The sequence below is a fragment of the Castor canadensis genome, chromosome 19 (genome assembly GCF_047511655.1).
Source record: "Castor canadensis chromosome 19, mCasCan1.hap1v2, whole genome shotgun sequence".
NCBI lineage: Eukaryota > Metazoa > Chordata > Mammalia > Rodentia > Castoridae > Castor > Castor canadensis.
In genome coordinates this window covers 31161104-31182072 of record NC_133404.1, presented here as the reverse complement: position 1 = coordinate 31182072, position 20969 = coordinate 31161104, and the positions used below count along the sequence as shown (strand labels likewise).

The window sequence follows — 20969 nt, the reverse complement described above, 5'->3', positions numbered from 1 at the left end:
CCCAAAGGCAACAAAGGCAGGCATTAGGGCTGCAGTATTTCCAGGGTGCTGGAGAAGATGGTGGCAGACACAGGTGCATGGAATCTTTCACATACATGAAAAGATACCATACAAACATACTGGCACCTTCTGGAAGGGATGATTATTAAACACATTAAAGTGAGTATGCCACCTGGAAGTATGGTCTTTCAGCTCTGCCCAAAGAGGTGCATGGGTTCATACTGCAGGGAAGACAATCTCAGAAAAGCAGTAGCTCTATGAACAATGAGAAACACATCATCCAAAGTAAAAGCAACGTTTGGAGATCGGAGAAGAATGAGAACAGTCAATCTTTTTAAAACTTCCTGGGCTGAGGGTGTGGCTCAAGTGGTAAAGCACTTGCCTAGCACGTGCCAGAGTTCAAACCCCAGTACCATCTCCCCAAAAAACCCAAAACAAATGAACAACCTTCTTACATAGTTTGCCACCTCTGGCACCATAAAGTTTAAACAGAAGTATCTTCAAATTAAATTTCACCTGCATATCTTCAGCGTTCTCTCATAATGTATCACTAAAACTCTCAAGATGTAAACTCGAAGCCTTAAATATAAAGCCATCCCAAAAAGAATGCCTTTGAATATAACAATTCTAAACTTTAACAAATAATTATTTTCTATCTATCTGCGAGTTTCTACCTTTTTTTTAAAAGTTCGCTGCAGCTCATTGTCTCTTATAATAAGCGAATCAGCAAGTATCCTCTGAGTGTCTACAATGGTTTTAGTGTCCTCCTTCCTAACTTCCAATCACAATCAAATTCGGGGTAATGTGTACACGTCCCACTTCCCACCCAGCTCCACTTTCCTTCTTGTCCTGGAGCATATGCTCCTCCGTCATAGCCTGGAAGCTAAATCAACAAGCAAATTACTGTCTTTCTTTTAAAAAAGAAAAATATGTTTATTTTTTCCCTTCTAATTATGCTCCTATATTCTTGCTTTAGTCTTCAGAGTATGGCTATATGCAACGGTATTCAGAAATGTTAAGATTACTGTGCAAAACGGCATTATAATGCCATGAGTAGACATTTTGTGGCATTCTACAGCTACAGAGAAGAGTTATTTTTTAGAAAAAAATCTTCTACATAAATAATAATGCAATAAATGTATGAATCAGGCAGTTCATTTCCTTAGCGTGCTTACATTCCATCCAACGATTAAATACGAGCACTGCACGGCTAGCCCATGACTGTGGATTATAAATACATTACTGGGATCCGTACATTTTTAATTACCTTCAAGTTACTGAATCCAGCTTTAAAAAAAAAAACACAAAAAACAGCTGGAAACCACTTTTTCATTGTGTTTCAAGTCAGCTACAATTAAAAAATCATTAGCTCAGTGTCAAGATAAAATGCAAACAAACAATTACCAACAGAACATCCCGTATTACATTTACTTTTCTTTTTCATTAGCAAAATTCCTATCTAGGAAAACATAAAGTGTCATGTGTAGAAAACGTTAAGATAAAAGAATGGAAAACTCATAAGGGGTCTAACTCGCTTAGGACCACTAACATATGAGATAAAAATAGAAAATGATGAAAACAGAAGAGTTTAAAACCATTAACAATGTTCCTTACTTGCAGTTCATATCCAAGTATTTAGGTGTTTATGGCAATGCTCCACAGATCTAATGGACAAAATTCTAGTATCCCAACCATGAAACACTTGGAACCCAATGTCAACTTAAAAACAATCACAAAAATCCTTGGAGCTTCACAGAAAATCATGACAAAAACCCCACAGGTGCCTATTTTACTAAGAGACAGCCTAAGATCAGAATTCACGATGCCAAAATACAAAAGAATATACAAAATGCTTTAAATACAAACATGCGTAGATAGCCAAAGATAATTAATTTTTTTTTAAATCAATGTTCCATTTGCCAACAGATTCTGAGGCTCCCAGTTTCATAACAGTGCTCTGGGTTACCAAGAAAATAATATATTATTAAAGACAGCAAAGTGCTATTAATCAATAACAATTAAGAGGAAAAATTTAAATATGCTCTGAGAAGTAGGCTTCAATTACTTGGCAACTCAACTCATACACACACAAAAAGTCTTCCAATGATCAAGACAGATAAAATGCACATGTAGAAGAAAGAGCACAATGCATGCTTAAATGTGAATTCACAGACAAGTGGTTCTCTCTTCCATGAAGTTAAGTTTAAAGCCTGTATACATTTTGCTGTTGGTCAAAACATGTCTGAAATTCTTATTCTTGACAGTTCTGGCTCTTCTGATCTCATCCCAAAGCAAAGTTCTGAAGTCCTCAGTCCTGTTTCATCTCTCCCTCTTCCATTTTCCATCAATCTTCAGAAACAGCCTACAGTTGTCTTGCCTCTGCTGACAACTTAATCAGCAGGCAATCCAGTCAAGCTCCTGCTATGAAATGGTTTTGTCTCTCAGTGGCTGGCCACACAATGCAACACCTCAAGTTCCTCATATCTCCTCTTCCCGTTTAGAAATGGTTTGCCTTTAATCCTTCTGTCATCAACCTCTCCCAAAAGAGCTCCAAGTCAAAGGAATCTTGAGCCAAAAGAATAAAGCTGGAGACAACACACCACCTCACTTCAAAATGTACTACAAAATTATAGTAACCAAAAGAGCATGGTCCTGACATAACAGACCAAGAATAGTATAGAGAGCTTAGAAATAAATAAATCTACACACCTTTAGCCAACCTGATGTTTTACAAAGGCACCAAGTACACACTCTAGGAAAGAACAGTCTCTTCAACAAATGGTACTGAGAAAACCGAAAAATCAAATGGAGAAGAATGAAATTAAATCCCTATCTCTCACCATATACAAAAATCAATTCAAAATGGATTAAAGCCTTAAATGTTTAAGACTTGAAACTATGAAACTACTGGAAGAATCGTAGGGGAAATGTTTCATTTTGGGGGTAAGCAAAGATCTTTTGGTAAGAACTTTTATTTCCTACTTCAACTCTTCTCTGACCTCCATTATTATGTCTTGAAGCCCTCCAAGGTTCTACCCTAGGGCCTAGACTGGGAGGATAAGTGACCTGATACTGTTATCTGTAAGGCTATGGATAGAACTCAGTTCTAGAATCACCCTGAACCAGCTCCCTATGACTTTATTCTAATCAGGGCCCCAATCAGACTCCAAGGCCCAAGCCATTCACTGCACTCCAGAGTTAACAAGCACCATATACCTTTAAGCATTGTGTTAGTTATTATCCCAAATGAGTGACTAGACCCCAAACTAGCTATACTTGGTTATCAAGTCTTCAATCCATTCCTTCTCAGCCTGTTCCTTTGATGTAACTAACTGCAGTGAAATAGCTAACAAGTACTTCTCCCTGTCCTTTTATGTAAGAAAACCCAACCCGTATTGACCACACCTAAATATCCAGATGTGGTATTCAGGGCTGGGGAAGGCCACATTGTGGTAATAGGACACACATGATTCCACCCAAGAGAATAACCAAGGTTAATGAGAAAAGTGACTTTAGTGTGCAGTGGCTGTTCCTTGCTGGAACGTGATGTTTCAGGTTACCAGGTATGTTTGTACAACATCAAAATATAGACAGCAAAAATAAGATGCTCAAACCCCTGCCATCTCAATATTCTTTGTCTATGACAACTGGGTGTTAGGTATCTGAAAAAAATCTACTGTTTGCTAGCAGTGAAGGTGGGGAAAGTTATGCTATTAAAAGCTGGAGTGAACAGCAAGATTCATCCTCTCTACTTTTATCCTAGGTGTCTACCTGGTGGAAGGAAGTTCTTAGACTCTGTGATTGAACACCTTTAAAACATAACTATACTCCATATATACAGCTCAGGGACAATGTTCTTTCCCTCAAAAAAAAAGGACACAAAGACACAAAAGTGCTCAAAAGACCCAGCATTTATTTTTCTTTCTTTGTGGTACTAGGATTTGAACTTAGGGTTTTGCACTTGCAAAGCAGGTGCTCTACTGCTTGAGTCACACCATCAATCCCAAACCCAACATTTCTGATTGGGGAAAATCATTGTGTGAGAGTCCAGGGGTGGCTAGTGGGTCTGGAGTCTGCTTTAAGTTGGGGGGGTATCTCTCCATGCATAGGATGGTCATCAAGGAAAGGCCTCTTCCTCCCAGTATCAAAGCACTCTTTGTGAGGAATGAGACCCACTGTCCAGCTCACACAGGCAGCTGTCACCAGGCCTCCCCTTGCTCGGGGTGTTTGTTTTGATAAGGTTCACTTATGCCCAAGACAATGCCTTCCCTCTTTGTTCTGCCCCAAGCAGGAAAACAGTGGCAAGGAAAGGACCAACATTGTCACACAGCTTCCAATTCAGGTTTGGGTGGCCATAACAATGGGATCTCAAGTACCACAAATAAAGGGTCAAGGGAGCAAGACAAGGACACAGAGCAGGAAGACGGCACACTTAGACCTGGGTAGACCCCAGATAGTTCTCTGACCACTGGCACTCACCCTCATGGACTTTCCAGGGATCTGGTGGCTGGGCAGAGGGAACCCCACCCCTTCTCCTCTTAGGTGGCACAGGGAGGCAGAAGTAACCATGGCCCCCCAAAACAAGAAACCCTCCCTTCCCCCAGCTCACCTTTCCTACTACTTTCCCCCACTAAATGAGCAAGCCCTCAAAAACCAAAGATTAATGCACATGAATGCCTAGTGTTTAAACTTATTGACATTTGTAGGGGGAAAAAAATCTAATCTGAATTGCCAAAAACGAACAATAGCCTTTAAAATAAAGCCTGGGCTAGATGGCTGCGAATGAATGAAATGTATTACCCAATGCTGGTATGATGCAAGCCCTTTCCTCCCCCTTCTGGGCCTCATTCATAAAAAGCCCCAGCAGCTGCAGGAACCAGGCCTGGATCTGTGTCCGTATTTTCCAAGACAGAGCGAAAACAAGTGAAACAAAGAGAAGTGCTCAGATCCACCACCAAGGGCGCCTCCTCTGGGAAGTTTGCTGGGGCCTCTCTAGGTTGTTGGTCTCTTACTCAGACAAGGCACAAGGCCGGGAGGGCATTTTGCAGAGCTGTTGTCTGCGGCTGTTCTAATACTAACACCCAGCATGTTATTAAAGGAATTCCTATCTGCTGAGTCACACTCCATATCTTTTCCCTCCCTGTCATTTTATTAAAAAAAAAAAAAAATCAAAAAGAATCTTCTTTGTTGGTAAAATGGGAGCTACCGTCTTGTTAAAGATGCCAAATCGGGTTGGCAGGCAGTAACACATTTCCAAAAGAGATGGGTTTTTTAAAACTGGCTATTTTCTTATTAATATTATCCTACTCAAAGTTTATATAGCCTCCTAGAAATCCTAGAAGATAAGGAACAACTTCAATTCTTAGTATCTTTTCCCCTCAATTTACCAGCAAAACAATAGTCACTCTGCTGTATCCTGGCAAAAGTTATCCCTGGTCCAAACACTTCTTCCAGGCAGGGCTCCCCTCCAGCCCAGCATCTTTTACCCTCTCCAAGGCCCAGGGAGGCTGGTTTGTGCAACACATGAAGCTCTGAGAAGCACAACGTCTCTAAGATGGTCAGAAATCACCATGGTCAATGAGAGGCCACCAAACTTTTTAATTCAGCACCCTTCTTCAAAGTGGATCTGGACATAGGCATGCTGTAATTTATGGGGAATTTTCTTTTGTTTTGCTTTGGGTTTTTTGGCAGTACTGGGGGCTGAACTCAGGCCTACATGCTTGCTAATCTGGTGCTCTACCACATGAGCTACTCTACCAGCCTATTTTGTGTTGGTTCTTGTTTGTTTGTTTGCTTTTGAGATAGGACAGGGTCTGGCTTTCAACCTGGGCCAGCCAGGAATAAGATCCTCTTATTTATGCTTCTCTGTGCAACTGGGATGACAGGCACATACAACCACACCCAGCCACTGGTTGAGATGGGGTCTCATGAATTTTTTACCCAGATTGTCCTCAAAATGTGATCCTACCAGTTCCTACCCAGGTTGGCCTCAAACCTTGATCCTCCCAATCATCACCTCCCATGGCTAGGATTACAGTCTTGAGCCACTGTGCCTGGCTTCTAGGAATGGTTTTAATAGGAAAATGACACAGGAACAGAATGCAAGAAGGAAGAGAGAAATAATCCATCCTTGTTGCCCTAATAACTGAACAGGCTTCTAGTAAATGGAGAGGTATAGTCTCTCCAGAGACAAGATAAACAGAGCTAAGCTAGGAACTATTCTACTCTAAACTCTTGCAAAACACAAATGGGGCTTCAGAATCTTATGAAAAAGCCTACAATAGTTCCAGAAAAGACTACCTTTAACACCACTCGCCCATCCTGCCCACTAGTTCTGGGTATCAGGTGTTTGTGCTCCTGGAGGGTAGGGACATTAATTTGGGTACCCTTCTTGGGTGACAGCAAGCATTCATTTCTGCCATATTCTCCCCCATGCCAACCTCCTCCCACCTTTGCCCAAGACTGACTGCTAAAGCAACAAGAAAATAACTTGGAGATACCAAATCAATCTTGTGAAATAAATGGTCTGTGATTAAATCATAATTCTATAACCCCTTCAAGACAATAATGTCAAAATAGCAAGCTGAGAGCAAAACAAAGAAGTCTTATAGAAACTATGCTAAGCTTTATAAAGAGCACAGCCCAGAATCCAGCTGTTTTTTGTCATTATTGTTTGTTTGTTTAAAAAAAAAAAAACTTATCTCAGACCTACTGGCCATTTTGTGAGAGCTCCTATGACACTTTCAGGTCTATGAATTTTTCTGGGACCATAAACATAGTTTACAGGTAAGAAAAAGTACCTGTGATCATGCTCCTGAGTTACACAATGGATACAGATTTAGTGAGATTTTAATTATTAAACAGTCTGGTCCTGAGGCTGGTAGAGAGGCTCAAATGGTGTGTGAGGCCCTGAGTTCAACCCCAGAACAACCAAAAAATAAAAGTCTGGCCCCATTCATCAACATCTCCAGTTAACCATTAAGAGATTTCTTAAACCCTGAGATGTAGGTGTGGTGTGGTTACCTGAAAATGGGATGACTTCCCTAAAGTATAATAAAATTCACACATATTTTTTTCTGTCCCTTACTAAGTGTGTGATACTAGGCTAGGTGCCTTAGTTTCCTCATTCATAAAATGGGTTTAAAAAAAATGAAGCCCACCCTCACAATGCTGTTGTTAAGAGCTGGTACACAGTAAGTGATCCATAAATATTCATTGTGATTAAGTGTCACTATGTCACCTAAACTCTCTACTGACTTTTCAACACATAGAGATCAAATCCCCTCCCCTCTGCCCCTCACTCCCTGGCTCCAGGCACATATCCTCATCCTCATCTCCTCCTTTTCCTCAGCCACACCTACCTGCCATGTGTCAGACAGTCCTATCAGTACTTCCAGACTCTGGTTTCTTCTCTCAACCTTCTGCACTACCATCCTGGTTTAAGGATGGTCTAAGGCCCTATGCAGGACCACAGCCATCTCTCACAGGTGTCTCAATGCTTTGCTTGCCCCTAAAATTTGCTTTAAACACAATGGCCAGCATGGTCCTGTAAACACACGACAGTTCCACACCCTGTCCTCTCCTCTTGGAGAGTAAGCCAAGTCCACACTACAGGTAGAGAGCCCTACATGACTGGTTTCAGCCTACCCTGAGCCCCAAGCATCTCATTTTCCTGCCCCCCACCCAAGGGGCCCTTCCTTCCCTTCCTTTAGGTCTCTGCCTAAATGTCACCTCTAAACATGTTATGTAAAAGAGTACTTCACCCCCTGCCACAAACCCCACACAGCCCTCCTATAACCCTCCCTACTTTAACAAGGGACCTTGTGTCCACTGCTGTGTTTCTGGCACTGAGGACAGTGCCTGGCACAGACAGGTGCTCAACAAATATTTGTGGAGTGAATAAATGACCACGTCACGAGATCTTCCCTCCTCAACCTCTTCCCTGTGGCTTCTTATGGCTAACTCAGAGTCTCAGTGAAAACATCCCCTTCTCGGAAAGGCTGTGTCTCTGAGAACCTGACCTGAGGTCCCCACCCCAACTAGCTGGTTCATATTCTTTTTCTCACCACTTAATAGCATTTATCTCTGGCTGGCATTATCTGTTCACTTGTTTTTTTCATCACTGGAATGTTTCCATCCAAGTATGGACTTGGCTTTGGTTCATCTCTGTATTCCCAGTGGCTACGTCAGTACAACAGAATGCTCAGTCCATATTTGTGAATAAATGGTGTTGCACACCCTGACACTCTTTCAAAACTAAGTGCTAAGCCAGACTGGGCAAGTAGTGTGTGAGACTCAATCCAAAAAAACCCATCACAAGAAAGGGCTGGTGGAGTGGGCTCAAGGTGTGGGCCCTGAATTCAAAACCCAGTACCACTTAAGTACTTACCCCAAATGACACACATCCTACAGGTTCTTTTTCAAGAACCATCTTGGGCATCTAAAAATACCTCATTTGCTGATGAGGTCTCTACTGTACCTACTAGAAGCCCTAAGAACCCAGAGGTGGTTTGTTCTCAGAGGAAAACAAGGTTACTGAACAGCCCAACACCTGCCACCAGAGATGAACAACTCTGCACTGGGTTAACAGTCCCTGCAGAGTGCTAACTGTGCCTGGGAAGCACACTCTAAACAGAGCTCCAACTGTAGCCTAGGAGGCAACAAAGCTTCAGCTTTGTCTCCTACGCAGCGAAGACATCTGGTGACTTCCTTGAAGAGGAAAAGGTATCCCACAAGACCACTGAAAAGGCAGGTGTAACACTTAGTGGCACTGCTGGACTCCATGGGGAAGCCAGAAACCACAAATGTGACTGTGTGCACAGACTTTTGACACCCACACAGGGAAGGGGTATTGGTGGGGGGAGGCATTAAGAACATGGAGGACTGAGTCCAACACCAGCACCCCACGAACAAGGTAAAAACATGTGCGTCCCCTCAAGACACTCCAGAGTCTTGGCTTTTTGAGTTAACGTGCATGCTTGGGATTCCAACAGGATTCATAAAAGTGAGGGCCCTCAAACAAGTAGGGTGAACACGCATTAGACGAACAGACAGTCTGTCGGGCCTTGGCTTGGCACCAGGCTCTGTTCTCAGGGCTTAGTAAACATGAGTTTAAAAAAAAAGAGGAGGGATAAGATCCCTGTCCCAGTAAACCCTAGAGGGGGATGTAGAATATATACAAAAGAGACAATTATTAAGTTAATGAAGTCATAACATGTGTTAGAAATATATGCTGTGAACCAATCCAGATTAAAATCACCAATTACAGTAACCTCTTTTATCTGCACAGGATATGTTCCAAGGCATTTCCTATATCTCTGGAAGTACTATACATGCTGAGCCCTATATATGCTACGCTTTTTCCTATATATAAATACTTAAGACAAAGTTTTATTAATAAATTAGGTACAGTAAGAAGTAATAAAATAGAACACTTATAACAATATTCTGTAATAAAAGTTATTTATAACTTACAAATTGTTCATTTTTATACTTTTCCATTTAATACTTTGGATCATAGTTGACCCAGAGTAGCTGAAACTGTGGAAAGCAAAACTGGGGACAAGAGGGGATACAACTATAACAGATATAAGACCTCATCAGCTAAGTCAAGACCATGCATGAAGTATGCAAAGACACCAGACAGGTCACCCATCTAATCAACAAGAGCCCTCCTTAGAAGGTAAACTGCAAAACCCTAGGATCTGTCTCTTTTGTTCCCTGTGAGAGTCTCAGGTCAAGAAGAGAACCTGGCACAGGTCAGGGGATCCACAGGTGTCTGTTGAAGGACTGGAGGACTGCTCACTTAGTTCTCACTTCTGCAACATCCCCAGCAAGTGTTTCTATCCATTTGGCTGGACTTACCCAACAGTGAGGAAGCTGCGCTTTTAAAAATAAAGCAGCAAACTCCAAACACATCACCTTCCCACAAACCCCTGCAGGTGTCTTTAATGTTATTACCACTCTAGCCCCTTGAGGCATACAGTCTAACCACCAGTACATGTGGTGATGGGACACTCCCAACATAGTGCCTGCTCAGTGTCTGGGCTGCACTGTCAGTGTCTTCTGCTGGCTGCTCTCCCCACACAGAGCTGCTTCTTTGTGCCACTGATAATGTTCAGAGACCAAATCTGTGCTGAGGGCTGGGCCACCAGCCTGGGATCCAAGGATAGGGCAGACAGTCTACCCTCCAGACAGAGATGGGTACAAACCACACTGCAGAAGGCAGGTGCTAGACTTTGGTGCTGTCAATATTTTAGCTATCCTCAAGGTATATTATAATTCTTAATGACTTGGATATCTTGTTTGCCGAAGGCAATTTACATAGGCATTTCAAATTACTAGGAAGAAAACATGGGCAATATAAATGGGTCACCCACATTTGGCATGTTCCAACTAGAAACATCAGTTCTTAGTAAATAGTTGTATTTGTAAAGTGTGAAAGTTAAGATTGAGCCAGGCATGGTGGCATACACCTGTAATCCCAGCTACATAGGAGCCTGAAGCAAGAGAATTACTTGAGATCACAAGTTCAATAACAGCCTGGTCAACATAGTGAGGCCCACCACCACCCCATTTAAAATAAAGTATTTTTTAGAGAAACATATAATAATGCTAGCACAAGAATTTGTGGGCCACATAGCAAGACCCTATCTCAAAAAACAAACAACAAAGGGTTGGGGGGGGGGTAGAGAGAGAGAGAGAGAGAAATTTAAAGAAAAACTTACCTTTAAGCTTTTTCCTAAATAATCTATAACTGCTTGATACCCAATCTTCCTGCTATTTCTATTTTTTTCACTTTTCTTATGGATTTCAAAGTTAAATGGTATGAAAATTCACCATGATTTAGTACTTATACATCAGAAAATCCAGCTACTTCTTTGAGCAGATATGCAGTGAGATTAAGGTCAAGGCAAGAGTCATGCCTTTGGTCCAAACTCTACACATTGCTCACAGTTTTCATAGGTAAACATGGACAGAGCTCATAAGCCAGGAAGAAGGAAGGTGAGTGATTACATCTATGAGACAAGGTTGAAGGCTCAAGCCTAAAACACTGAGGTTAAGAGGCACAGGATTCTTGCTTGAAGAATATAGTGGGTACATTTTCCAGTTTGAGAGCTCACAAAGAATTAACATCACTTAATATTTCAAGTGTTTTCCAAACTGCTATAAATGAAGGGCTCTGAAATCATTCCATTTTGAAACCCATTACTAATTTTGTAACAACCAAATAACAGCAAATATTTGTACAGCAGTTTCCAGAAGTTGTACACAAAAATGCCTTGGATCACCTTACTTGGGAAACAGAAGTTTACATAGAAAAAGCAGAGTGCTACTTGTCTAATGGAGACAAGCTGTCTAGTAATTCGTTTTCAGGTTCATTTTGTAAATAAAAACACTAATAGCCTATTGTAGAGAATCATTACGATGTTAACTGAGCTATATGGAAAGTGAAGTTCTCCTCTTATTTCTGGCCTCTTCCTTCTCCATTGTGAACAATCTGAGCACTACTGTGGACAACTTTTGCTCTCTAGCACAGAAGTATCCAATACACCCATCCTCATCCAATACACCCATCCATTTTTAGGGGAAATCATCTCAGACAGCTGGCATGAAATCAATGTCTACCTGAGAAGTGCCTTGGAGAGCCATCTAATAAAATCTAAAACAGCAGCCATGAATTCAAAACTGCAGAAGTCTAGACTGCTATTTCCAAATGAGCTAGAGAAAAGTATTTGGTATGCAACATCTTATAAACCCACAGCTGTTGGATACTATCTTTCAGTCACAGAGCTGTACTCAGAGTACACTGACATTTTCAAATAGCATTTTCTTTCTTTATAGGAATACAGGATATGACTGTCATGGCCCTTACACAAATACCAAGATCAGGTGCCTAACCCTTGAGCACCGTGCTTCATCTCAAAAACTAAAATTTTACACCTCACATTACCCTCATGTTGTGCCTTTTTATGAAAGTGAAGCTGTTTTTCATAGTAAAAGAAATGAATGCACATAGTTCAGAATGCCCCACCAATGACTCAAGGGTGCTCTCCTTCAGGATGGAGTTTTACCTCTCCTGAAATAAAAGATATTAATAAAGTTTTCTTCCTTCTTTGGGTGTAAATTATAGACTTATGTCAAGGCAGTGAAAAGGACTTGAGGCAAAGGATGCTTCTTTCATAAAATATTATGCATCAGAATATATATTCTATGCTATAAACATTTAGCAAGAGATAATATGACATTTACTAACATTTCTGTCAAAACAGTAACATCTAAACTGCCACTTTAGCAGGCTAGCTTCTCTTCCTGCTTTAGTTTAAAGAAGCACTGGAATAACAGTCTTTTTTTTTTAAAGAAAAAAATGTATTCTGGCTACTTCTAAAACCAGGAGTAGCTTCAGTCTGTAACTTAAAGGACAAATCTAAGCCCTAAAACCATGGTGATAACAGGAAAGAACAGAAGTATTTGATTACATGAAAGTTGGGTCTCCATAAACCCTGAAACAGTATAAGACTTTACTTTCATTAATTAGGCAGTTCTGAGGTTTGAACTCAGAGTCTCGAATTTGCTAAGCAGGTGTTCTACCACTTGTGCCACACCCAAGCCCCTCATTAAAAATGCTCTTGAAATGGATGAGTTTATTGAAGATGTGAGATTTTTTTTAATGCTTCTTTTTTTCCTAAAAGGAGACTTCTTCATATTAGTTCATTTTCCTATGTGTTACTGGTGACAGCTGGATCTGACCAATAAATATGTATTTTTTGACAAGGAAACTTCAGTACAAAATTAAACTCTTAATGGAATTTTGTGACCAGGTAAAGAGAATTTGGCATGACTCACAGAGAGAAATATCTAACAGTACCCATGCCCTAGAGGTTCCCTGGTAATGACCCTAGGGAACAGACCAGCCTTTGTATCAACAAAGAACAGTAAAGCTAGAGCTTTTCAGGAGGGGAAAAAAATCAATACAGTGATACACAATGGTAGACAAAGCTACATATGTTTACAGAGTTTCAGCACTTAGAAACATCCGGTTCAAAAGTCTGTTGAACTTAAACCTGTATTTGGATTTTCAAGTAGGCACTCCTAACAAAATACCTACTCACTGAGCCAAAGTTTTGTGTGCATACAGAATATCAGTACAAAATACCCAAAACTCAACTTTTCCACAAGAAAAACATAGTAAATTCAAGGGGCCAGCCAATAATTATAGGAAAATGTTTAAAATTTGGGCTCAAGGCACAAAGATGGAAGGTCTTTGCAGTGGGAAAAGACCAGGAGTCCAGAGGCCTCTCTGTGTGGATACAAACAAGAACCCAGAGGCTCCTGGCTTTGAGCCAAGTAGAGGGAGTGCCTGCACCATTTCCAGGTCCTAGACTCTGCCTCCCTGTCCTAACACCTATACCATAAAGGTCCTTTGCAAGATGCAAACTGCAGTTGAGATAAATGTTCCCAGAAGTGCTTTTACATGAAGTTGTGGCATTTTCTGTCCATGTTTATAGGGTCTGTCACTGCCCTATGGAGGTCCTGGTCACCTGTAAGAATCAGAACAAAGTTATCCCCTCCCACCCCCAGTTCATTCACATGCTTCTTTTAAGCAACAACAACAAATCCTCTATAGGCAAGGACACAGGTGGCCCCCTTCACATTAAACATGATACATACCACATCTCAAAATGCCAAAGAATCTAGGCCACCTTACACTGCAGTGATCAAGCATGATGCGAACTATTCTTCCTTCAGCTCCTCTCCTGCGCTCCTCCCAAACCCAAGTGGAACAGAGCGACAGGTTCCATCTCAGAAATCTACACAAGGCAAAATCCAAGATCAGGAAGTTCATAAAACTTTCTTCTGGCTATACCATAGACATTAACTGCTGGGTAGAGAGAGTACACCCAATATAGATCAGGATCACTGTTAGGGCACAGGACTTCCTTTTTCCATGATCCCCAGGAGGCCCTCTTTCTGACCATCTCCCTCCAGCGTGTTCCTCCCCAGACTTACCTCTCTACAAAGCCAAGAACCCTCTCCAGGACACAAAATGGCCCCTGAGTTACCTGTCAGAATTTTTTTGTGTGTGTGGTGGTACTGGGGTTTGAACTCAAAGCTTTGCACTTGCTAGGCAGGTGCTCTAGCCTCTAGAGTTCACCTCTAACCTCTCACCAGATTTTTTAAAAAGTTCCCTGGAAAAATTATAAAGATGTATTTCAAAAGTTACTGTTCTACATAACTATATTTAAGAAATGGCATATCATCTTTTCTGTAAGGTACAAAACATTCAATTTTCTAATAAAAGACAACCATCTCCTTTGAAATGAGGGCTGGGCAGCAGGGACAGGGAGGTGGGGAGGGGAGGGTGCAAATAAAGGCCTGGATTGTAGCAGCTGGACTCTGACATTTATTTTCTGAGAGACACACTACATACATATGGAAAATGATGATGGTATAAAATAAGGTTGTGGGGTTTCTTGCATTAAAAAAAGGTAACCAGGTGATACCAACCTTGTAACTCCCATGGTTCCAACTAGAAAAAAGGCATCAGAGGGGCAACTGTACTAGCCTGGAACAATGTGTTCTTGTAAACAGTGCAAGGTGGTTTCTTTTTCCTCTCAAAAGATAAAGAAGGCATAACTGAGAAATAATATAATGACTTACGCACAAAGGAAAAAGTTGGCAGCGGTGATCTGAGTCAGGTTTAAGGGTCTATTTGTCTTTCCATGTTACAGAAAGGTAAATGATCAGGAAAGGGAGCTGGGACGAGTCAGCTCTCAGCCACGAACCCACGTGCTCTGCTCTGTTAGAAGCACAGTTTACCTTTAAAAACAAGGAGAAAAAAAAAGCCACCGCATAACTGCTTTCTGAGTTAAAAGTCAGGTAAATTAATGTTTAACTAACTCCTGAGCATAAAAATTCCTTATTTGTTTTTATCAATTAATACAGATACTAAAAGCAACTGTGGAGAAAATGTACAGAATATATGTGATACACGCTGCTGTGCTGGAAACCGTGCAGGTATCAGGCAGAAGAGGAGGAGAAAAGCCATCTCACACAAAGGTGACCACAGTGGCTTCTGCACAGCCTCCACCCATGCTGAAACCCCTGCCCAGGGAGCAGGTTCCTGGACAGGCCCTTACTGGCCTGTGACAGCTGGCAGAGCTCAGCAGAATGGTGCATCCTCAGGGAGCCACAATCAAAGCCAGGCAGTTACTGGACAGTTTGAAGAATTGCACAAACTGTGAAGTTGTCACTGACATGCAATCAGAGAAAAGACCCCAGCGAGAGGGAGGCCTGTACAAATGCCTTAAAAATGTCTTAATGTGTAAACAGACACAGGTACAACTGGGTCTAAAGCACCTTGGATGCATGACAGGGCTCAGAGAACAGGAAGAGTGCTTGTTACTTAGCAGAGGTGACAGCTTTTCCTTTTGAGCTTTCACAGAGCCTGTCTCTACTCTCCACCTCTGTAAGGAGACTCCTGTAACTTCTCCTCTAACATCCTACATTTCCAGGATGTTCCTCTATACCGGGCGTCAAGGTGACCCCAGCACATGTGGGAGAGGTATCTTTCTGCCTGTGGAAGTGGTGCAATCTAATGCTTGCGTATCAAGCCACCCTCTGGAGGGTGTATCAAGTAAGTGCACCTGCACAGCTCTCCTCAGTACAGTGTGGGTAAACACCGGTCACCCTGGCACTCTTCATTAACTTACCAAGCACTAGTCTAGTTACCAAAAAGGAAAACACCACCAAAGGGAGAAAAATCCTTCCCCACCATTGGAATGTGACCTAAGGCTTCAGAGGTGAATCTGTTGTCAAACTAAAACCCTACTTTCCCTTGAGAAGACACAGGAAATCTTGAGCCTCATGCCCATTACCTATCTGCCTCCCTTTTCCCCCTCTGAATTAGATGTCCTCACACTACAAATGGCCTCAAGGTACATGCATGTGGCAATCCACTGAAAAAGCAGGCACATTCTCTACCAGCAGGTTCTTGCTGAGTGTTCCAAGTATTTCCATATGAGTTCAGAATGCCAGAAGTACATGTGTTACCAATGTGGAACCCACTTTAGTCAGAAGTTCAATAAAATAGTGCAGTGCGTGTCCATGTACAAAGTGTCCAGGGTTCCAAGCCAGGTGGGAAACCTGTTATCACTGAATTGGAATTAGGGAAGACAAAGTTCCATTTGATCACTTTCACTGGGATCATACCCCAACACCCCTGAATCTAGTCAATCTGAATGTGTTACCATTTTGAAGTGGGTGCTTTGTGAGCATGGACTTTTAGATTTGTTTGAAAGTATTTATATGGGGGCACTTTCTACCCAAGCCCACAATACAGTTATGTAGAAGGGTCGGGTTGACAGAAAATCACTATTCTGACCTAGAGATTCATGCAAGGACAAAAACAGGCTTTTCTACCTGTGCATGCTGGAGTCCCACTGCTACAGTGGATCTCCTCCCCAGGAGCCAGGAAGGAGGAAAAAGAAAATCTACTCAACTCCCTGGTTTTCCTTCCCCTGTGCCCTGAGGAAAGCTGGAGTCTCATGACTAGCTACTAATGGGTGCTGATAGATCTAGGGCACTCCTGTGGATACTTAAACTGCATTGCAGGCTTAGGGAATGTCATCACCAAACAGAAATAGTGTCATTTCAGCCCCAAACCCAGGCTGGAAGCAATCCTCAAGTGGGTGAGAGAGGTAAGGAATCCCAGGTCAGGAAGCTCTCCACGACATAAGAAAAGGTTAGGACAGCAACACAGAAGGGAGTCTTCATATTTCAGGAAACTCCAACAGTACAGGTGCCTGCCTCATCATCTTGTGACTGTGACTGGAGACATGGCCTGGTAACTGGCCCAAGTACAATGTCCTCCCTTAATGACCCCAAACAAGCCCTGTGAATGAAAAAACAAAAAACCACCCATAAACCTGGACTTTTCCCCCCAATGCAGATAAAAGACACAGTGAATTTTTTCATTGTGTTCAGAAGTCAATATGGAGACTAAGTATGTTCCCATGTTCCCTAGAGTCCTGAAAATACTAGAAGAGGCTGATCAATATTCTACACCTGCATGTCCTCAAACACAATAAGCATCTCACTGAGCTGGAAAGAGCACAAGGCAACTCTGCAGTAGCCTTCTGTCAACCAGGTGATTAGTTTAGAATGATCTAGAGTCTTTGTTTCCTTTTTCATTAGGGAAAAAAACAAAAACAAAAACAAAAGAACCTGAAACTCTGTGGTTACTATTAAACCACAGAGCAAAGACAATTTGCAACAATGCTAACTATTCTTCCACTCAGTTAAATGAACCAAGGAAATCAGGTTTTATCTTCCAGTTTCCCTCACCTTGTTCTAAGTGTCCAAGATTCTAACATGTGCTAGCCCCAAATGTCTGGAACCAAAACCTGCAGGGAGAGTCAACCTGTGGAGGACCAGAATGCTCAAATGAAGACCCAGGGAACTTGTGTTCAACCCTTGGGATCAAAAGGCTATACTTGCTAAATTCAAGAGTGCGTTATTTCTGGCAACCACAAACCAAGCACGGAAGGGTGGGGTAAGAGAGGCAGAGTCTGCAGGGGAGAGGGAGAGGGCAGCAGCTGCAAGGCTGAGCACTGAGAGACCATCCACAATTGGATTAGACAACCAGACCAGTGGACTGGGTCCACATTGTGCTCCAGCACAATGATTCTGCAGGTGTGCTCTGTTAAGAAAACTCTAAATCTGCACTTCCAATTATAATACAGATCATTTATTGGGGAACCTCTCATGGTGAGACCTCTTTCTCTTTTTCCCTAACAGCATGAAACAGGAATTGAAACCAGGGGAAGTTCCAAGGAAAAACAATAAAGGGTACTGAATATTAGCTTAATAACAGGCTGGAATGCTTTACCAATATTTTCTAATGCAATCTTAAAAACACCTCCAAAGGTATTATATTTATCCCCATTGTTCTCATGAAGACTGGGAACAAGTTCCATAGACCCTCTCAGAACCACAGTCCATTGAATCACAAAGGCCATGTCACTGGGACTGATGAGTACTGCTTCCGAAAATTAGTCTGAAAAAGTAAATTTTGCTACCCTTGTATATGGACATTACTCCGGGTTACTTGGCACTGAAATCAGTGAATATCTCCTAGTAACTCTTATTCATATTTGATGTTCCCAAATACAGTGTATACACAACTACTTTCACATGCGATGAGGAGAACAGGGATTTGTGACAGGTGCTAGAAAGGAAGATAAAAAAAACTCAAGTCCAAAAGAACTGCAGGTACATGTCTGGAGCAATCATTTCTTGGTACAAGCTAGATATGAGTGTATTGTTTCTAAAAAACATTCTGCACATTAAAAAAATTAGATTTTATTCCTTGTAACAATATGCTATTCTTATGAGTTGGAGGTTAATTACTTTAAGAAACCAATCAAGTCAAATTTCAATAGCAAAATTAAATTTTGAAATTGTGATTAAAAAAAATTACAGACTAGGAATTGGAAACTGTTCCCCATATTTTATATCTTCCTATCTTTTAAAAGTACACACATACACACAGGTGTGTATGAGCACACACTACTCTGTGTTCATATTCTTTCTGGTTTAATACAAGGTATCAAAAATTAGGAATGCTATAAGTATGCAGTTTTATATAAGAGATCAGAATTATAATAACTTGAGCTAAATCTGTCCACAAACTAGATCCTAACTAGGGAATATGGTCAAGTATAAATTTACCTGGCCTAAATTGCTCAGCAGGATTTTGGCCAACTCTGACCAGTTCTGCTGGTAACTCATTTTGACGCTATTATTTCTAGCAGCAAAAAGACAAAGAAGGTTCTTGAAAGAGTTCTTCCTATACCTCCTATTTTACTGTCATGAAGAGAAGAATCCCAGATTTATGCACCATAAATGAACTAATCCCCAAGGTGGAGAAAGGACTTTTATACTTAAAAAAAAAAAGAAAAGGACTTAAATGCTATATTATATGTGACAAGCCAATTAAAAACTGTATGTGCATATAGCACAGTTTGTAACCTAGCCTAGAAAGAAGGAAGAAATTTTATACACAGGGTGATACTGTATACAAACACACTTTGTGACAAGACAGTACCAGTATATTCCACAAAACTTATCAAGTGTTACATAATAATAATAATAATAATAGGACTTAACATGTATTGAGCATATATTTAACTCCTGTAGACTAGATTCAAATTAAGTGCCACTGAGTGGCAATACGGCAACTGTGAGCACTATCTACAGTACAGGTAAATGCTTAGCAATAAAAAAAAAAATTCTGTTCTATCTTTAAAAAAGCTAAGATTTTCTTTTACAGTTTAAAAAAAAAACAAGGAAACTCTTGTAAGATAATGAACAAAGCAAGGATATATGCTTTCACCACTCTTATTCAGCCACAGCAAAAAGACAAGTAAAGGAAATAAAAGGTATATGGGCTGAATGCCAGTGGCTCATGCCTGTAATCCTAGCTACTTGGGAGGCTGAGATTGGGAGGATCGCTGTTCAAGGCCAAGCCAGGCAAAAAGTTCTCAAGACCTTATCTCAACCAACAGCTGAATGCAGGGGCACAGACCTGTCACTCCAAGCTATGCAGGAGGCTAAGATTGGGAGGATCACAGTTTTAGGCCAGCACAGGCAAAAAAGTTTGCAAGGCCCCTATCTCAATGGGAAAAAGCTAGGTGTGGTGCCACATATCTGTCATCCCAGCCATGGTAGGAGGCATAAAATAGGAGGACTGTGGTCTAGGCTAAACTGGGCAAAAAGTGAGGACACCTCCCCATCTCCAAAATAACCAGAGCAAAAACTGCTGGAGGTGTGCCTCAAGTGATAGAGTGCCTGCCTCACAGACACGAAGTCCAGAACCCCAGTACTGCCAAAAAAATTTTTAAAAGGTATACAGATTGCAAAAGAAAGAAATCTGTCCCTATTTGTAAATGGCATGATTATCTAGGCATGAAAATCCCAAGAAATTCTTCCAACAAAAGTTGTAAAACTAATAACTGAGTCTAGCAAGTTGTAGCAAAGAACAAAACTCATACGTTGACGACTATAAAATGATAAAGAAAAAAATGAAATAAATGGAAAGACATCAGGTTCAAGGAATGAAAGAATCCACAGACTAAATATGTTCCATCTCCTCAAACTAATATTTAGGTGCATTGTAATTCTTAGCCAGACCCAGCAAGATTGTTTTAGGTACAGACAAGGTTATCTTCAAGTTGATACTGAAAGACAAAGGACTGAAAGAAAAAAATTGATATATAGCTACACTGCTCAAAACTGTGGTATTTGCAGACAAATAAACATACAGATCAATGTTACAGAATAAAGAACCCAGAAAGGGCCCACACAAATATGCACGAGTGTTGACAAAAGTTCAAATCTGCTGTTAAGGGGGAAAAAAATGAAGAAAATCTTTGAGATCTAGCACAAAACAAACAGTTCTTAATCTGGAGACCAAAAGCAGAAATCACAAAAGAAAATTTGAGCAGTTAGACTTATGCAAAATTATAAACATTTACTCAATGAAAGATCGTGTTAAGAAGATGAAATGATAAGCCAGACTGGGAGAAAATATTTACAAGCCATACATCTGACAAAGAGCTAGAATCTAGAATCTATAAAGAACCTGAAAACTCAACACTACAAAACAAACAATCCAATTATAGCAAAAGACATGAACAGATGCTTCACCCAAGAGGATATATAAAGAGTAAACAAACACATCAAAAGGTGTTTGACATCCTTAGGCATCAGGGAAATGCAAATTAAAACCACAATGAGATATCCCCCTGTATCTATCTATCAAAATTGCTTAAAAAAAAAAAAAAAGGAAGGCAGACACCAAATACTGACAAGGAAGTAGAGAACCTGGGTCACTTATGTTTTGCTGAGGCACACTCACTCTGGAAAAACATTTGCCACTTTCTTTAAAATCAAAAACATGCATCTAC

General features: G+C 41.0%; 1 protein-coding gene across 3 annotated transcripts in view; it reads right to left on the bottom strand.

Annotated features, from left to right (window-relative positions):
• Window positions 1-20969, bottom strand: part of Igf1r (insulin like growth factor 1 receptor) — a 290438-nt gene that overhangs the window by 150112 nt on the left and 119357 nt on the right. The window contains exons 1-2 of one of the 3 annotated variants that reach the window (XM_074062057.1): window positions 14662-20969; window positions 13672-13811 (exon numbers count right to left, since the gene is read on the bottom strand). The exon at window positions 14662-20969 is cut by the window's right edge and continues 27608 nt beyond it. The exons of 1 other annotated variant lie outside the window; for it this stretch is intronic. In XM_074062057.1, the coding sequence (XP_073918158.1) occupies window positions 13672-13726 (55 nt within the window). In that variant the 5' untranslated portion in view covers window positions 13727-13811; window positions 14662-20969. Of the gene's footprint in view, window positions 1-13671 lie in introns of all 3 variants that reach the window. One more of the 3 variants, XM_074062056.1, reaches the window with a different exon arrangement.